This window comes from Gopherus evgoodei, chromosome 1 (assembly GCF_007399415.2).
Source record: "Gopherus evgoodei ecotype Sinaloan lineage chromosome 1, rGopEvg1_v1.p, whole genome shotgun sequence".
In the NCBI taxonomy this organism is placed as follows: Eukaryota; Metazoa; Chordata; order Testudines; family Testudinidae; genus Gopherus; species Gopherus evgoodei.
Genome location: NC_044322.1, coordinates 253,457,878 through 253,477,884, shown reverse-complemented (window position 1 = coordinate 253,477,884; position 20,007 = coordinate 253,457,878). Strand labels below are relative to the sequence as shown.

The following is a 20,007-nucleotide window of genomic DNA, read 5'->3' as shown; positions in this document are numbered from 1 at the left end:
TTTAGGTGATTAACTGAAAGCCCTTTCAAGATACATTTCAGTAGGATCAACCCCAAGGCTGTTCTGGAATATATGTGCACAAATAAGATGACCACTCTCTTTCCAAATGTTTTTGTTGCTCTGCGCATACTTTTAACACTTCCTCTAACAGTTGCCAGTGGAGAATATAGCTTCTCTAAGCTGAAGTTAATAAAAACACATTTACACTCCACAACGACACAGGAGAGGCTGGTTGGCCTTGCAACCATCTCAACAGAGCATGAGCTGGCCCAGACTGTGGACCTTCAGCAGGAAGGCACAGAAAGCACCACTTTGATTATTCAAACGGATAAAAATGCCAACGTTAACTTTCAAATGCCTGAACAGCAAATGTAACCTCTCTTGTCTGCATAGTAAAGTGTTACTTCAAATTTTTGAACAAGGCATTTTAAGTTGTTAGTTCTCCTTTATTGGGGTACATAGCAAAGCAGTACCATGAGAGGAGTAGAACAGGAAGAAGGCAGAATTGAGACCTTTCAAAGTTTTGGCCCAAGCGAGGGGGCATCATTTGAGCTCCCCGCCTCAGGTGCCAAAATGTTGTGGGCCGGAGCCTGGAAGTCTACATGGCATGTGCCAGCTGAGAGTTTTCTTTTGCTGTGCAGACATACCCTTAACTTGGCCAGACAGTGGCAGAGGGCATAGCCAGGGCACCATACTCCCTGCCCCTCCTTCTCTGAAAACCAGGTCGTAGGTGTCTCAAATTGTACCCCAAAATCTAAGGCAAAGCAAAGACAGGAGCAGAGCTTGGAAGCTCTTGCCTTTCAGCCCCATGCTCCATCCTCCACTCTAGCCTGTGCTGCCTCTCAGAAAGGCCTAACACAGTCACTCACTTTCTGTACGATGTTGGACCAAGAAATTGGTCCGATAATAGATATCACCTCACTCCTCTTGTCTCTCTAATATCCTGGGACCAACATAGCTCTAACAGCACTGCATTCTGTAAGATACACATTTCACGGTGTATGCAGAGCAATAAGGGCTCTTTGCCTCTGTGAACTTACCAACCACTGGGCTGAGCAAAAGAGGGGCTGGTTTCCTTTACCTACCCTTTAAACCCCACAAGAAAGCAAATATGTTTTTGTTTGAAACTGAAAAGTACAGCTGCTTGTAGACAGGAGGTGGGAGGAGGGAATCCACTCCTTGCCCTTGTTTACACAGCCCAGGAGGCAGAGTTCTAGAGCCTGTCTTTGCTCGGCCCTCTCCCACTGTTTGATGAATTAAAAACAACTAATTGTTCTTTGGATGTCAGCACTGTGGGCAAACTCAGTATGGGGGTGCAGCCACAGGCTGAGTGATCTGGCCAGCAGAACTAATTCCCAGCTCCACAAACTGGAGGGGTTCAAGAGAGATGATGGTGAGGGGGAAGCAAGATAAATACAGCTGTACATCATTCCAATAAGACAGCGCACGGAGGTCCAAAAACAAGAAGAGATGGGGAGCTGTGGAACTGGCCCTTGGAAGAGGAAAGCCAGCCCAGAGCAATCTAGACTGCAGGGCACAAAACCCTGGGAAGAGGAGCAAGTAGCATCCCTTTGCAACGTTACCCTACTGACACACACCTGACAGGTGGCAGGGAAGAACCTGGGGATGCAAAGCAAGAAAGCAAGCAGAGGCTCAGTGCAATCACGTAGCAATGCACGTACCGCTCCAGTGCAGCCACAAGCCAGGCTCATTTCACTGGATACAGATAGATATATGCCGTCCCGCAAGCCCCTACCAATGCACATGGGAGCAGAGATCAGGAGGCCACGCAGACATATGCCTGGAGATACTATTAGACATAGGCATCCACAGAAGAGAGCAGAACATCATGTAAACAAACATCATCTCTGTGCGCACACACACACACCAGCACTCTGCCCTCCTGGGTGAGGCAGGAGGCAAAACACAAACACATCCGCCAATATTCTCTCTCTTTCTCAGAAATGGAAAGTAGGCAGGGGAGGCAACAACCAAACAAGAATGTACAGAGTCAGTTCAAGGCTTGCCGGGGAAAATAAATAAGGGGAACAAATAATATTTACCTGGATCCAGTCATGCTCCTCCCAGCTGTGAAGCAGTGAGGCTCCCCAAGCAGTGACAGCAGCAGCAGAGTGGTGGGGAGGGGCCTAGCTGAAGTGAGGGGATTCAAAATCCTTCCCTTACCATGGGTACAAAGCCCCATGCTTCCCTTCTCCCTCATCCATGTAGCTCAGACAGCAAATTCCTTCACAGCCCTTTGTCCCTAGCAGTGATGCCAGCACAAGGCATGTTTTGAAACAAACCCTGCAGATTCCCACTCCCTCCTGATTGGCCACCCTCTCTGACCTCCGTCCATCCACCAGGTGATGCTTCCCCAGGGCAGCCTAACCCCTCTCCCCCAAGCCACCTTTGCTGTAACCTCCTCTGAAATCTGTCCCCTGATCTGTGCACTGCAGCTGGCAGAGAAGGGTGTGGGCAGGCTGCAAGGAAAGAGGCCAACCTCACTGTTTGGAGGGAGGATGATGCATGATGGGGCGTAGGGTAATAAATAGAGTAGCTTAAGCTAAGATTTTTGTACTAAAGATCAATGCTATTTCTAACAACCCAGAAACAGGCAAAAGTTAACAGAAGGAAGGTAGCGTTATTAACTAATAATGAGAGAGGGGAAAAATACACAGACAAGTTCTTTTTGCAAAATAAATAAATAAAAAGGAGAGAAACAAGCAGCTGTCTGACAAAATAAAATCGACTAGGCAGAGGTTATTAACAAAAATTGAAAGACAGAGGTTTAAAAAAGACAAATGCTTCAGAGCCAGCAAGTTGGGCACATAGGGCCTATACCTGCCAGGGATGGCGCTCTCTGGATCAGGGAAAGCATGGACACATATTTAACCTTATGCCCAAGCAGTCACTCTGAAGTCAGTGGAGCTCCTCAGAGAGCTAAGTGCTTCCTGGGTCAGGGCTGGAGTGCTCAGCCCCTTCCAGGCTTGAGCTCATTGCTAGCCTCTATAACCATGGGAGCTTATTACTGTTATGTTCACCCGTCTTCCTGTTTCTCACACTTTCTTGTTGCGTCTTGTGTCAAGTTAAGCCCCTGTCTTGCCTGGATCCTTGGGGAAAGACATTTTAACTGTGACGTGTCTCATCAACTTCACTGGGACTCTGGGCAGCAGTAAGTGTTCCCTGATGTGGGTGTCTCTGCAGAATCGGGGGCACAGACTGCAAGTTCTTCCTACACAATGTCCTCCTACGTGTCTGTAAATGCCTAGCAGAGAGGGGCCCCAACCACCAACGGAGACTTTTCAGCACTACTGAGCATAATTAATTAGTTTTTATACAAGCAGAATGAGTTCCTGCTAGCCAGAGGGTCAGAGAGAATAGGGAGAATAGAAAGGTCAGTAGTAAACCAACAGTAGATCACAGGTTCTCAGACTGCAGTCTCTGGAACCCTTGCTGTTGGTCCAGAGAGCTAACTGGTCTCTCCCTCCTATCTTCACCTGCTAAGTCACGTGAGAGAGCGCTAGAATAGATTCATGGGCACTGAGGCTAGAAAGATCAACTATCATAATCTAGACTGGGGGTTCTCAACCTTTTTCTTTGTGAGGCCCCCCCCAACATGCTATAAAAACTCCACCGTCTACCTGTGCCTCAACAACTGATTTTCTGCATATTAAAGCCAGGACCAGCATTAGGGGGTAGCAATCAGGGCAATTTCCCAAGGTCCCCCACCATAGGGGGCCCCACAAAGCTTAGCTGATCAGGCTTTGGCATCAGCCCTGGGTGGTGGGGCTTGGGCCCCCGGCTTCAGCCCCATACAGTGGGGCTTCGTCTTTTTGCCCAGGGTCCCAGCAAGTCTAATGCCGCCCCTGCTTGCCGGACCCCCTGAAACCAGCTCACAGCCCTCCAGTGGGCCCCAGGTCCCTGGTTGAGAACCACTGATCTAGACTGTCCTCCTGCTTAACATAGTCTGAATTTTCTAGTTTCAGCTTAAAGCACTGGATTTCATTATGCTTTTGGCTATTAGATTACATCAGGAATTTCCCAGTATTAATTTCCCACGTAACTACGTGGGAAATTATGTGATCAGTATGTTTTCTTGATGCACTTGTTCTATTGAAATGGGCCACCTGCTGTGAAAGCATGAGACCTCCTGGGTTAGAGAGAACATAGGATCAGTAATAAATGAGAAGAGGTTAGATTAATGCTGCCCCAAAAATGGCTGGGATACTCAACTCCTTTTTTAAAAAAGGAAATTATCATTAGAGCTAGTCAAATCATTCCAAATGAATCTTTTGTTTGGTGAATTTTACTTCGTCCTGTTTGCATATTGTCCATGAACAGATCAAGATTTTCTCAGAATTCTTTATTACTCATAATTCTTTGTGGAATTATTTCAGTGACTAGTTCTTGGTCGCTGGCTTGCCTACAAGGAGTCAGTTATATTTGGTTTTTAAATGTAAGCATTTTACAGAGGGAGGACTGAGGTACAGAAAGGTTTTAGGGACTTTCATAGATCCCAAACATGTAAGCCGAGCAGGACCATCAGATCATTTAGTTTGGCCTCCTGTATAATACAGGCTGGAGAATTTCAAAACCTTGCCCAAGATTACCCAGTACAGTCAGTCACAGACCCAAGGTCTTCTAAATACCAATCCGATGCCCTGGCTACTGTACCATGCCTCAACTGTATGTCCTCCTTGGTATCACCCAAAATAATTCCCCTGCCTCCTCGGCAATGACACCTTTCAAATACTTGTAAGTGGTTATCATCTGCCCCTCTTCTGATGTATCATTTGCCCATCAGTGAGGCATCTTGTTTTATTTTCTATAATGATTTGCCACCAACAGTCTGAAGGTCAAAAATAGTTACAGCTTGCAAGAGTGCCCTCTAGAGCCAATTAGAGCCTGCTCAACCTGACTGGGTATCAGAATGGCTAGCAGGAGTCTCACTGTCCTTGCAAAGTGGAGGCTTTTCTACCACACACAGCAGAGATTGGGGTGCTGACCATTCCTTCCCTCATGTGAAAGTCTTATAGAATTTAATTAAAACTTACAGCCTTGCTGTTAAATTCTACAGGATGATTAAAACAGTTATAGAAAGGTGATCATTTTCTGTTGAATTCTATAGACATTTTTCATATAGGAGAAGTATCAGGCATGAAATGAGGAGCTTCCCAAATCCAACATATGGATGGAAACAACCTCTCCACCTGCTGAATTTCATCCCTAGTAAGTTGTATGGGACGTTCCCATACATGGGTTTCCATAGTACTTTCCATCAGGGAGCTTCAAAGTGCTATATTAAAAGGGCAATTAATAAATGTATGTAAATGAGTTGGGAGTCACTGACTTTCACTGGCAGTTGTGCTTCTAGTATACACCAGAAAGAGTTGGCCTGTATAGCTGTATAGTGTAGATGCAGCTTATTCCAGCCAAAAAAAAGCTTTTCCTGGTATAGCTTATACCAGTTCCCTAAGCAAACAAACTTTTCTGCCAGGGTAAGTGGGCCTACACTCTGGCTTTTGCCAGGGTAAAAGTGTCAAAATAAAATCACCCCCTAGCCGACATTACTGTGCTGGCACAAGTTTCTAGTGTGAACCTGGCCTAAGTCACTTGCGGGAGGGAGTTCAAAAGAGCCTAAGTCTTGTAACGTCCTTACCACAAGGGAGGTCACCTCCTTTTAACTGATGCTTAAACAGAGAGCAAAAGGCCACCATTTTCACACGTGGGTGCCTGACTTTAGGCTTCTAAATCATTGTTTAGGCCCATAGTTAAAAGTGGCCTGATGTTCAGAGGTGCAGAGCTCTGGCTGTCACTGATTTGTGCGGGATTTGAGTGTGTTCACTGACTCAGAAAATCAGGCCAGCTTTTACTTAACTGCATGATTCCACGTTTATGCACCCAGATTTGAAAATGTTGGCCTAAATGACCTGTGCAAGGTCATAGAGAATCAATGGTAGAACCAAGCACAGAACCCAGGAGGTCCTGACTCCAACTCCCCAACTGGAAACACTAGAGAATGCCACCTCGCATCCAAAGAAATCCATTCTCCATGCTCAGAGCTGTGCATCAGGGGCTTGCTATAGCATGGCCTCCCTCAGTCATCCCCCTCCCTGCACACTGTACATTCACGCACCTATATTCAACATAAAAAATGCTTAGCCTGGATCGGAAAGAGTTAAAGGGGTTACGAAGGGTTTCGCTGACCTATTTTCCAGGCAGGCACCCTTTAATCTCCTTTGGAGACACCTTCGCACAAAGGCTGGTACAGCAGCTCAGCTGGAGCCAGGATTTAACGTGGAGGAACTTGTCCTGAAGAGATTAAAAACGGCAATCGGGCACTGAACCTTCAGTCAAACTGGCAGGAATTTCTAATCAAGGGAAAGGGGAGAGAGGAAAACAAGGGAGATGGGGAGCAAGATGTTTAGTGGATTGACACCACAGCAGCATTCAGAAGTACTTTCCGCCCATACTCTAGGATGGGGTAGGAAGGGCTGATGACCTCTGCTTTGCCTCCAATGATATTAAATATCACACCATGCCATCAAAAAATGAAGATTGCTAAATCTTTGTGGCTCTGGGGCCTCCATACCCCCTTGATCTGGCTCAGGAGAGGAGAGGAGTTTTACAATGAGTGTCTCCAGAAGACAGAGTTGATTGACTGGTGTCACCAAGCAGCTAAGAAGCTTAGTGGCCCCATCAGTAGTGTCTGAAGCCTACATCATTTACCAATAGCATCAGTCGAGAAACGTCATGGAGAGAAACGGCTTTGGGATTTTAGGAACTCTGCTGGTGAAAACTGAACAGTGAAGTTAGCTTAGTTGGGGGACCCTGATGGTGTCAGCTGAATGCTTGTGAATGTCAAAGTGCATTACATTCACAGGGGCGAAGAGGAGAAGAAGAGAATGAAAAAGGAAAAGGCAAAGAGTAAGTGATGGAGTGGAGAGAAAGAGAGAAAAGGAGAAAGAACAGGGGGGAAATTAAAAAGGGGGGCAAAGAAGGGAACTGGATGGAAGAGAAAGAGAGAGAATTACAAACACATGCACACACCCAAGCAGAGCTCAGCCAATCAGTCCTCCTTCCATCTTACCTGAGGGTCCATGAGACGAGTGAGGTCTGGGTAAAGGTAGAACAGGACGCCCTGCATCGCCCCCGGCAGAGAGATTCCTCTGATCAGCAGAACTACCAGCATGAGGTACGGGAATGTGGCAGTGAAATACACCACCTGGCAGGAGAACACAACAGAGCAAATGTGAGAGGGCAGCCTGGGGAAATGGCCAGAAACCTAGGACACCAATGAAATCTTGCCACAAGGGAAGCAAGTACAGTGCAAGAGCAAGTTAGAAAGGCCAGGATGAGACAGGATCAGCAAGATAAGGGCAGGGAGGGGGCAGGATTACTATGTTTCAGGTCTTCTTTAAAGCAGAATAGAAAGCAATTAACTTTTATTGATTGGTTAGAAAAGTCACAATGTGGCCATTATATCTAGCTGCTCCCCCGTCGACTCTACCTGTGCCTCTCGCAGTGCTGGATTACAGCTGTCGACAGGAGAGGGCTCAGGGGTCGACTAGACTAGACGCGATAAATTGATCCCCCCTAGATTGATTTCTGCCCACTGATCCAATGGGTAGTGTAGACATACCCTTGGTAGTGATCTAAGCACCAGGCCTGGTCTTAGCTGGCATAAGTCAGGCTAGCTCCATTGAACTCAATGTAGTTCCATCAATCTACACCAGCTGAGAATCTGGGCCCTTATTTCTATCTGCTCATTCTGACAGGAAAGCAAAGGAAGGATTCATACCAAGCAAGTCTCTCCCTAGCTAGGAGTAGGCCAGGAGAACGCAATCTAAAACTAACCAGATGGATGCAAACAACAGCAGCTCGTCCTGGTACATCTCCCTTCATGATGAGACAGTCCTTAGGATATCATCAAGGAATCGTCAGTAGTAATAAGAATTAGTCTTATTGTTTGAGGTGAATGTAACCTAGCAACAAATAGCCATTTCAATTCTTTATTGAAGTAATACAGACATGCACTGGGCGCCTGGATGTTGTAAGACAAAAGCCCATTTAAACTGTGATGTCACATCCAAAACCTTGCAAGGCTAAACTTTCCCTTGGCTCTGCTGATCAGACAGACCTGGTAACAAATGGGTTTGTAGGTAGGGGCACTTGTGCCATTCCAGAGGGTGCTATTGTTCCTGCCACTACTACAGTAGTTCACAAGTTGTGATTACAGGTGGAGAAACAGTATGTGGAAATGACGGGTGTGTCTATATCAGTTTCTGGACTGCTGAGTTCCATACTTATGTTAGAGCCAGGATACAGTCAGCAAGTTCAGAGAATGTGATGGTTTTCTGGTGTCTAAAACAAACAACGGTTGTCTTAACATTCACATGCATTCAGGGTGTGAACCTGATACGTTTTTTCAATATTTGCCAGAGCAAGAGGTTTCCAGTGGCCACCATCCTGTCTCCCTTGTACTGAAGCATCATCATTGAGCACTGGGACTAGCAGCTGGCATTTGGCTGAGACAGGGCCACCCAGAGGATTCAGGGGGCCTGGGGTCTTCAGCGGCAGGGCCTGGGGCGGAAGGACCACCCCCGCCACCAAATTGCCGCCGAAGACCCATCCCAGGACCCACTGCCGAAGTGCCGGAAGGACCCACACACACACAGGTCTTTGGGGCACTTTGGCGGCAGGTCCTGGGGCAGAAGGACCCCCTGCCACTGAATTGCCGAGGACAACCCGGAGCGGAAGAAGCTCCGGGGGCCCAGGCCTCACAAGAGTTTTCTGGGGCCCTCGGAGTGAGTGAAGAATCCCGCTCCAGGAGCCCCGAAAAACTCTCCTGGGGCCTGGGGCAAATTCATGTTTCAGCTGTTCCTACATAAAGAGCAATGCTGAACACAGACATCCCATCAACATCAGGACCGAGTGACTTCGAGCTGTTGCAAGGCGTGTTCTAATACTCAGGTAGTACAAAATAAGGGTCTTTACCATTAGGCTTTGTTTTATGCATCATGTGTTCTACTGCTTAGCCTACTTCCCTTATGAATAAGATGGACTTAGATATGTTGGAAAGCCTTTACTTTGGCAGAGTAGTTGCATTCCTTTGAGGAATACTGAAGTCCAATGTCAGTGCTAATCCTTTCTGGGATTTTATGTCTTGCAACTATAACTTGGGTTATTGTGGTACACTGGGGATTGTTCAAACTAATTGCTACAGTAATCCACAACAATGACATACTGTAGTCTTCATTGTTCAACATAAACAAATCAGTGCCCATGGGTTGACATGGTTTTGTTGGCATTTCTTGCAGTATCACTGATGCACTTGCATTTACTATATACTTTTTAAGGCATATCAGACACCTTAAGACATGATGGTTAACATGTATTAGGCCAAAAGAATACATCAAAGTCTCTGTTTGGACTTTTCCATGGCCATGTGCCTAGTGATGTTTATCTCTGCATATTTAGTCTGAATGCAATAGGATAACTGTTTTTTCATCTTCAAAGGTTATTCCACACAAGAGTGAAAGTTCATCTATATGGTGCCTGTATTGCATGATGTGAAATCATTTTCTTTCTAATTTCTCCCCATCCATTCAGTATTACTTGTTTCATTTATTCATCCTTCCATCAGTTACCTCTAATCTTAGCCTGTATGTTGGAAGATTTTATGCACTTGCATACTAACTCCAACATTTGTCTTGACCCAAGTACCAGTCAGCATTAGCATTGGGGGGGAAGGGGTGTATTTTCCTGGGGAATACACAATTTGGCCATTATCCCTCTGCAACTGAAGACCCTGTCTATAACCTGGGTGGTGATGCGATGAGTGGTTTTTTCTGGACTGATCTAAGCAGTTAGTGGTCAGATTCAACTGTGACATATGCTTACATATGCTGACAAAAGGGATTGTACTCAAATACAATTACATGCATGCATGCATGTACATACATTTTCCCATTTGTGCATGCTGTTCTTCTAGTGGCATGAAGGACTTCGATATACAAAATAGTTATTAGCCTTCCTAGAGCAGTGCTGCACCAATTCCCTTCCCAGACCTGTCTGCCGATAGTTGTTATGATCAAAGTAGGAAAACTACTGCATCCGTTTCTTTTATTAGGATCATCAATCATTGGTATTGCAGTGGTGCCTAGAGGCTCCCATCAGGAACTGGGTCCCCATCATGCAAGGCATTCTACACACACATAATGAAGATGATTCCCTGCCCCAAAAAGCTCACAATAGAACTATGTTCTTTATATTTTGCCATATTTCTTATATAAGAATTGCCCCCTCTTCTGCAGGATTAGGTGGTAGTTCCATGTCCTCTACCACAGTGACGTTTGTGGATCTGGATTCATTCGATCTGCCGTAAAGCAATCTCCAACCCATCTTCTGCTGGAATGCAAATCATGCTTTTTCCTAGGTCAGGAGCCCATCTTTTTCTGTCACCTCCAGTGGTGCTGAAACTAGCGGTGCTGGGGCTGCTGCTGCACCCCCTGGCTTGAAGTAGTAACAACAACCCAAATACATGGTTTCTGTCATCAGCACCCCACTATAAAAATCGTTCCAGCACCTTTGGTCAGCTCTGAAGTAGGGAAGGGGAGAAAGGTGTGCATGATGTCCTCCCTTTGAATAAGGAAATACTAGAATGTCATTGATGATGGCTACAGCTCCAATAAATCCTTCACATATTTCATCAGCCTTGCACTGTATTTTATCTCAGGCTCAGATTGTGTCAAAAAGGTAGGTGAAGGAATCCATAGCCACAAAATATGTGGTCTTTTGGATTGACGGTTCAGGACGTTTACTTGACTGATGCTCTGACCTTGCATCCAGGACACTGAAGTAGAGGTAATGACATTAGAAGTAATGTCTTCAAATATTGGCAAAGGTTTTGCAACTCATTTAAGGTCTCAAGGATTGATGCAGGCTCCAAATTTGCCTGTTGAGGGCTTCTGTACAGTAGCTAGCAAGTAAGTCCAGCCTGCAGGTTGTCAATTTAATAATTATCCCTATATTTACTATGTGATCTACTACCTGATTCCAGTGATCAGAGTATGCAGGTGAGGTCTTTCCTGGCCCACAGATGAGTGGGGTGAGAACTGGGGTAAGATAAAAGGAAATGTTTGATGGTAATAGCCCATCTGCTTTGAAGCTTTCTGTGGGAATATCAGGCTTTGCATTCGCATTTGGATCTAGAAATTGCACCAGTTTTAGAAGTTCAAGATCCAAACATGATTCCAGGCTCATAAAATGGTGCTGCCCAAGTGCCCACAACAGATAATTCAGGCTTCATTGTGGTAGTTGTATATCTGCTTTTTAGCTTACATGGGCTCTCTCTTCTAAGTTTTTCATTTAATGCCTGCGAGTAGCTGCTGTTAAACAGGCAGTCTCAATTTGGAGGATGTTTTCTCCGGTTTAAGAATGTATCCAGCAATGTGAACATCTGGGTCTAATGAGAGATTACTCGATGCTTGGCTCAGGCACAATCTTTTTATTTCTTGAACATTATTAGCACTAACCATATTGCTAGAAACCTTGCTGGGATCAGAAACATTGTTCTGTCACACGCTGGTCAATAACATACATGGTCATGTTGAGTCAGAGCCACGTGCTTCTGCAAAGTGATTCCATCTGTGACAATCTTCTCCAGGAAAATGTCCATACTCATGTGTCTTCCTGGATATCCATGCAGAGTTTTTTGTGCCTTGGGATGCATGAGGTCACTCCTGCTGCTTTTAGTGGGGGGTGATTTCAGGTCACTCTTTATCCCTTTCTTTTGGCAACAGGTAACTCCTAAATACTGGCAAAGCATTTTCTCCTTGGATAGGCTTGCGTTCCAGCAGCCACTGTTTCATGCTGGGTTTCTGTACATTGATCAGCCCTAGTTTGCAGTGCCTTAGCATCATGCATGCTAGCAGTAAGGTGTTATAGGCACCTCTGCCTTGTTTCACCAGGCCACAGCAGTAAGTAACTGACTTTTTCTTCTTTATATTTTGCTCCATAGGAACCAGAGAGGATTATCTTCACAAGCTGATTTCCTTTACTCCACCCCTCCCACAAATTCTTAATAGATTTGCCAGCTTCTGAGGCCATAGTGAACTCAGGAAAGCCACTGATATCCATGCTATCGCTCACGGCAAGTGGATTTGGTCAGCTCTACCACCACGTAATGGTTCTGCTTTGGCTAAAGTGCATGAAGAGGACACCATTTGTTATTAAAATCTTTTTATGTCCCTCTGCTCTTGCTGACTCCAAGCATAAAGCCGGCTGGGAATGGTTCAAGAGGGGGAGCAGAAACTAACTAATGATCTTACAAAACATACTACTGTCATTTGAATTAACAAAGATCAAGGAAGCAGGGATGGATGGAGTCAGGCCAGAGTTACACAGCTCTGTTCCAGAAGAGAATGAGTAAGAGAGAATGCAGGCAACCAAGGAAGTACAGGTAAGGTGAGCAGGACAATTAACCGAGACACCTTTATGGTCACAGGGGGGAAAGGGGTGCAGGCAGGAGAGTATTAGTCTCATTACCAAGGGTAAGGGAGGGCTTAGTAGCTGAGCAGATTAGGTCGGGGTGCTTGTCATGGAGCAGAGGAGTTATTCTCTCTTTCCTTGTTAATTCCAGTTTCCCTCCATCCACTGCCCATTATTGCATTCATTATCATTTGCATTTCCACTGTGCCTTTTATTTGAAGATAAGTTGCTTTACAAACACGAGTGAATTATGCCCCATCTTCTGTCAGGTAGGCAATATCTCCCTGCAACACCCGTCTCCTCCCTCTTCCTCCCCCCCGCCCACCCTTGACCTTTGTTAAAGGACCCTGGGGTATGGCTGCCTCTTTTCTGGGCCCTGGTCATGCTAGTTCATCTGCCTGTCCACTTCCCAAACCAGTCATTTGCAGGCACTGCAGACCAGGACACGCCACACTTCAAAGCACTGAGATACAACACTTAGGTGTATAGAGTCCAAGGCCAGAAGGGACCACTGTGATCAACTAGCCTGACCTCACGTGTAACACCAGCCATAGAACTGCCCCAAAATAATTCCTAGAGCCGATCTTTTACAAAAACATCCAGTCTTTACTTAAAAATTATCCATGATTGAGACTCCATCACGACCCTTGGTAAATTGTTCCAGTGACTGATTACCCTCATTGTCAAATATTGACCCCTTAATTCCAGCCTGAATGTAATCTAGTGTCAGCTTCCAACCATTACATCATATTATGCCCTTCTCTGAGAAACTGAGGGGCCCATTATCAAATATCTGTTCCCCAGTAGGTACGTACCTAGATAGACTAATCAAGATAACCCTTAACCTTCTCTTTGTTAAGCTAAATAGACCAAGTTCTTTGAGTCTATCACTATAAGGCTTGTTTTCTAATCCTCTAGTCTTGTGGTTCTTCTCTGTATCCTCTCCAATTTATTAACATCTTTTTTGAACTGTGGACACCAGAGCTGGATACAGTATTACAACAATGGTCGCACCAGTGCCAAATACAGAGGTAAAATAACCTTTCTGCTCCTACTCATGATTCCCCTGTTCTACATCCAAGAATCGCATTAACCCTTTTGGCCACAGTATTGCACTGGAAGCTCACGTTCAGCTGATTATCCACCACAACCCCAAAATCTTTTTCAGAGTCTCTGCTTCCTAGGATAACGTTCCCATCTTGGAAATACAGCCTACAGTCCGTGTTCCATTGTATACATTTAAATCACATTGTTTGCTTGTGCCTAGTTTACCAAGCAATCCAGATGACTCTGTATCCATGACCTGTCCTCTTCATTTACTATGCCCCCAATTTGTGTGTCATCTGCAAACTTTATCAGTAGTGATTTTATGTTTTTTTCCAGTTCATTGATATATATGTTAAATAACAGAGGGTTAAGAACTGACTCCTGCAGGACACCACTAGAAACACACCCACTCAACGATGATTCTCCATTTACAGTTACATTTTGAGACTCATCAGCTAGCCAGCTTTTAATCCACTGAATTTGTGCCATGTTAATTTTATAAAAACAAGATGGGTGAGGTAATATCTTCTATTGGACCAACCTCTGTTGTTGAGCGAGACAAACTTTAGAGCCAGACCAAGCGAGAAGGAGAAGGAAAAGGAGAACAACTCTGTATGGCTTGAAAAATTGTCTCTCTCACTAACAGAAGTTGGTCCAATAAAAGATACTACCTCATTCACTTTGTGTCTCTAATATCCTGGGACTGACACAGCTACAACTACCTGCATGTTAATTTTATATCGTTCTAGGTTTTTTGTAATCAAAATGTCATGCAAAAAATGAAACACCTTGGACATTCTTGGATTAGTGATCTCAGATTGGCAAATAACTCACAAATAATTCAGTCAGGAAGTGGGTGAGCAAGCAGGATGGAAAGGAGTAAGCTGGAGCTGTGTTACCCCAGGAGTAAATTAACTGGCAATCCCCAGTTCTATAACTTGTGCTAGGGTACAGTTCTCTTTGGGGCCAAGGGCAGGAGATGGAAAATTCCTTTGGCCCTGAGGCAGAGGGGGCCCTTTGGTCCTTCAGGGTTTCCTTAGCTATCACCTGAAAGATTTGGAGACTACTCTGAACCCCAGCTGCCAACTGGAGAAGGAATGTTCTCCCTAATCTTTCTGTATAAGTGGGGGACAGGTGGCTGGCACATCACACATGCCCCCAACTAAAAAAGATCCTTTAAGGACATGGGAGAAGCACCAGCCCATGCCAGGTAGCCTCTCCTGAAGACCCCAATGGAGGGAAGATGGCAACTCCTTGAGGACCTGGCCTGAAGGAGTGGGAACATAAAGGGAGAGCACTGGGCCTCCCCAGCAGACATTTATTATAAGAATGGGTCCCAGTGTTTTCTGGAGTGATGAGGTAGCTGGGGGTGGTAAAAGGGAGTCCTCTTTGGGGGCGGGGTCCAAAGACAAGTTTTCTTCTTGGAGGTTCTAATTCAAAGAAACCCATCTGTGCCCATCCTCTGCAGATTCCAGTTCACAAGCCCCTCTGGGAGGTGAACCCTGCTGGGCTTGCCCAGCGCTAGAGGGAGTTGCCAGCTCTCATTGGGTCTGGGAGAGCTGGGTTTCAGCTCAGGAGCTGCAGCACCTTGGACTGCAATGAAGGCGGAGGCCAGTCCTGAGCCAGGCACTCACCTTGCCTGTGGACTTGACTCCTTTCCAAATACAGAAGTAGCAGATGACCCAGGCGAGCAGGAGGCAAAGAGCCAGTTCCCAGCGCAGGCTCCCCAGGTGCTGTATACCAGCAGAAATCTTCAACACTCTCCTCCTGGAAAGGCAAACAGGCATTGAATCTTGCTAAGTTCAGCCGTTAGATCCTCAATGACCAGCCAGTCCTCAAAAGCCCCTGGTGATGCCTTGCAGTTTAGGGAGATCAAGCCCTACCCCTCAACTGTGCACCTCAGGAAAATACAAAGGACATTCCTCAACTGTTTCCCTCTCAGAAATGAAAGGCTCAGTGGGCAGGGTCCCAGCCTAGGGGGCAGGAGACCTGAGCTCTATTCCCAGCTCTGTCACTGACCTGCTTGTGCAGGACACTTCACCTCCATTCCCTCTCCCTCCCTTTGTCTTGTCTATTTAGACTGCTGGGTCTTTGGGTCAGGAAATCTCTTACTACGTGAATGTACAGCACCTAACACAACATGGCCTCTGATCACAGCTGCTGCATACTGCATAACAAATAATAAGATTTCCCTACCCCTCGGAAGTGCTTTAAACCAGCTGGTGTTCTGACATAGATCACAAGGGATCCTACACAAGGACCACCCTCAGCTAATTCCTTCCAACCCCGTTAGGTAGGATGAAAAAGGGTTGGGATCACACAGTATAAAGGTATTCACCTTTAGGAGCCAAAGCCACAAGGCAGCATGTGCCATGCCCAGGACTGTAGAACACCATGTGACAAAGCAAGAGAATAATGGAGATCACTGAGGACCAGGGCTGGCACTTCCATTTAGGCAGCCTAGGCAATCGCCTAGGGCGCCAGGATTATTGAGGGGCACCATTTTGCCGGCAGGCGGCTCCGGTGGACCTGCCACAGTCATGCCTGCAGAAGGTCCCCTGGTCCCGCGGCTCCAGTGGAGCTGCCGCAGGCATTCCTGCAGATGGTCCGCTGCTCCCGCGGCTCCGGTGGACCTCCCGTAGGCACGGCCGTGGCAGCTCCACCAGAGCCGCGGACCAGTGGACCCTCTCCGCAGGAATGCCTGCGGCAGTTCCACTGGAGCCGCGGACCAGTGCGCGGGGCGGCGAAATGGCCGTGCGCCTGGGGCGCTAAAAACACCAGCGCCGGTCCTGCTGAGGACTCTAACTACATAGCAGCTTCCCATGCTGTAGCTTCTGCTACTCTTTCCCAGCTGTGCTGCCCCAGCTGCTGGAGAATGGAAGCTGCTGGCCTCTCCCACAACATCGCTCACACCTAGAGATCAGAAGACGAACCCCTCATCTGTTCTGCAGTCCCAGCCTGCAAAGGTTGGGCCAAGCAACACTCTAGAGCCTCAGCAATTAGAGGCAGGTGAAGCACATGTGCCCTCTCCTGCTGCATTATCCAAAAACTAAAAGATGCACCTCATGGAATGCCAACAATCCAAGATGGGTGATGCACTTGCACCCTTTCCTGCTCCACAGCCCCATCAGCCAAGGACCAAGAAAATACCGGCTCTCCCCATCAACAGCCCCACACAAAGACGGGATCTCACAGAGCCCAAGGGAAATCCCCCTTCGCTTTCTGGCATTTCCCCATCTTACTTATTTTCCTAGTGCCAGCTAAATGGAGGCCTCCTGCATGCATGCAGCAGTGGACAACACAAGGGCATACAGCATGAAAGGACTCTCCTGTACCCTGTCAGGGTAACAGTAACAGAGCATGGGATTATAGATGAAGCGCGCACCAAGTGCAGCTCAAGGGAGTCCCAGAAGGGCACACAGTACAATGCAGATTTGCATCTTTCAAGCAAACATCTATCCTCTTCCCCTGGCCTCTACCCTCCATTTCCCAGCGACTGAGAGCAGAGCCTGCTTCTCCCCTGTATCAGAGGCTGTGACTGAGGAGCTGGAACAATGAAAATTTCCACTCCCATGTGCTGTTGTCCCAATACTACAGAACTGTTCAAAACATTGATTTTAACCTCAGTCTCTTAGCTGCCAGCCACAGGCACAGCAGGGCAAGAAATGCCAGCGCTGCAGCTCACGCTGTACACGTGACAGTCCGAGAGAAGCCACGGGAGAGAGAAGAGAGGAGAGTTAGTGAAAGGCAGCATGAGAGAGGAGAGAAGCTGACTATGGCCAGAACTGTTTGCTTATTAACAAACACATTGACACAGCTCCTCCCTCCCAAAAGGAACCCCCCCTGGCTCCAATGTGGATTACAGAGGTCAGAATCACATCCTGTGCTCAACTGGAGCTGCCACAGGTTGCTGCTCAACAGCACACAGCAGCTCTGCACAACAGTTTGGGACACGCAGGGAGGAACACTGCAGCCATTTACATCTGCAAGGGGGATTTAGGGTCGCCGAAGGGAGTTTACTCCGACTGAAATGAAGCCAAGACACTGTTCTTAGCAATTCCCCTCTTCCCACCACAGGCTATGGAATCTTCAGCGATCACAAGCTCTTGTTTTTACATCTTATACAAACGTCCCCATCCTCCAGCCCACGGTCAACATGCTGGGCTGAGTACTGATGCCAAGGGATAGTCCCACCAGCTGAGTCACCAGCACTGAGTCCTGCAGCACTAGTGTTTCTTGAGGGCCCCCCCAAATTCACACACTGAGAAGGCCCAACCTTGCAAGATACGAGAGGTGTGGCTGCTACCCTATGGATGTCCACTGATCTCACCCCATTCCCAGCTGTAGAATCATAAAATCATAGGATAGGAAGGGACCTCAGGAGGTCATCTAGTCCAACCCCCTGCTCAAAGCAGGACCTAATCCCCAACTAAATCATCCCAGCCAGGGCTTTGTCAAGCTGGACCTTAAAAACCTCTAAGAAAGGAGATTCCACCACCTCCCTAGGTAACCCATTCCAGTGCTTCACTACCCTCCTGGTGAAAAAGTTTTTTCTACTATCCAACCTAAATCTGCCCCACTGCAACTTGAGACCATTACTCCTTGTTCTGTCATCAGGTACCACTGAGAACAATCTAGATCTATCCTCTTTGGAAGCCCCTTTCAAGTAGTTGAAAGCAGCTATCAAATCCCCTCCTCATTCTTCTCTTCTGCAGACTAAATAATCCCAGTTCCCTCAGTCTCTCCTCATAAGTCATGTGCTCCAGCCCCCTAATCATTTTTGTTGCCCTTCATTGAACTCTTGCCAATTTTTCCACATCCTTCTTGTAGCGTGGAGCCCAAAACTAGACAATACTCCAGATGAGGCTTCACCAGTGCCAAACACAGGGGAATGATCACGTCCCTTGATCTGCTGGCAATTCTCCTACTTATACAGCTTAAAATGCCATTAGCCTTCTTGGCAACAAGGGCACACTGTCAACTCATATCCAGCTTCTCGTCCACTGTAACCCTAGGTTCTTTTCTGCAGAATTGCTGCCTAGCCACTTGGTCCCTAGTCTGTAGCAGTGCATTGGATTCTTCCTTCCTAAGTGCAGGACTCCGCACTTTTCCTTGTTGAACCCCATCAGATTTCTTTTGGCCCAATCCTCTAATTTGTCTAGGTCTCTCTGTATCCTATCCCTACCCTCCAGTGTATCTACCAATCCTCCCAGTTTAGCATCATCTGCAAATTTGCTGAGAGTGCAATCCACGCCATCCTCCAGATCATTAATAAAGATATTGAAGAAAACTGGCCCCACGACCAACCCTTGGGGCATTCTGCTTGATACTGGCTGCCAACTAGACATGGAGTATTGATCACTACCCGTTGAGCCCGACAATCTAGCCAGCTTTCTATCCACCTTATAGTCCAATCATCTAGCCCATACTACTTTAACTTGCTGGCAAGATACTGTGGGAGACTGTATCAAAAGCTTTGCTAAAGTCAAGGAATAACACATCCACTGCTTTCCCCTCATCCACAGAGCCATGTACTGTCAGTGTTTTCCACATTACACTAGCCCAGGATGAAATTACAAAGATAACCCATAGAGTAACTACCAGGCCACTTCAGCTTCTCTCTAGAGCGGAAACAAGGGCCAAGTTCATCCCTGGTGCAACTCCATTGATATCCTACTTTAACTCCACTGTGTCAGTGGAGTTTATACCCAGGATGAACTTGACCCGATGAGACAAGAAGAGATTTGGACCGAAAATCTGCGAACCCGTTGTGCTACGCTGAGAAGGGATATGATCGTATAAAGAGTGACCATGAGCAGGTTGAAGAGAAAAAGGATATGGGAGAAAAGAGCAGAAAGAGAAGAGCAGTTGTGCTGTGACCAAAAGGAGAGAGAGAGAGAGAGATAAGACAACAAACAGGTAGATGTGAGAAGAGAATGATCAGAGAATGAGTAGCACAAGAGGCAGGAGAAAGAGCAGTGAAGATGAGGTCTGTTGGCAGAGAGCCAATTCTAACCTCATTTACCCCTCTGGATCCCTCACTGAAGTCAGTGAGACTACATAGGTGTGGGGACAACATTTGGGTGAGAGAGCAGGAAAGACAGGGAGGATCTAAATAAGACAGGATGCCAGAGTATCTTCTCAGGCACACCTGTGTGAATCCAGAGCAACTCCACTGATCTCAGTGAAGTTACTCTAAATTAACAGAACAGTAATCAAGAGCAGAATCTGGCCCATGTTGTTCTCCTGGGTGCTGTCCCGTTTGAAGTGTTGTGAAAACCCTGAGGTGTATAAACTAGGAAGTGCCTGGAGGGGCTGAGAATCGTTGTTGGGGATTGTAACTCCCAGAGGAGTCAGAGAAACACAAGCCTTTCACTTACTCCCAGAACTCGATGACAGGGGAGGTGGCATTTTCAGTCGTCACATTTAGAGAGGCGTTTGCCTTCTGGAATTCCACGCAGTTCTCTG

At 46.7% G+C, this 20,007-nt stretch overlaps 1 protein-coding gene across 4 annotated transcripts in view; it reads right to left on the bottom strand.

Moving 5' to 3' along the window:
* The window catches only part of SLC6A13 (solute carrier family 6 member 13), a 65,533-nt gene that overhangs the window by 27,020 nt on the left and 18,506 nt on the right, over positions 1 to 20,007 (bottom strand). For all 4 annotated transcript variants that reach the window (XM_030543144.1, XM_030543159.1, XM_030543151.1 and 1 more), the window contains 3 exons: positions 19,920 to 20,004; positions 15,174 to 15,306; positions 7,091 to 7,225 (listed from right to left, as the gene is read on the bottom strand). In XM_030543144.1, coding sequence (XP_030399004.1) covers positions 7,091 to 7,225; positions 15,174 to 15,306; positions 19,920 to 20,004 — 353 coding nt within the window. The remainder of the gene's footprint in view (positions 1 to 7,090; positions 7,226 to 15,173; positions 15,307 to 19,919; positions 20,005 to 20,007) is intronic.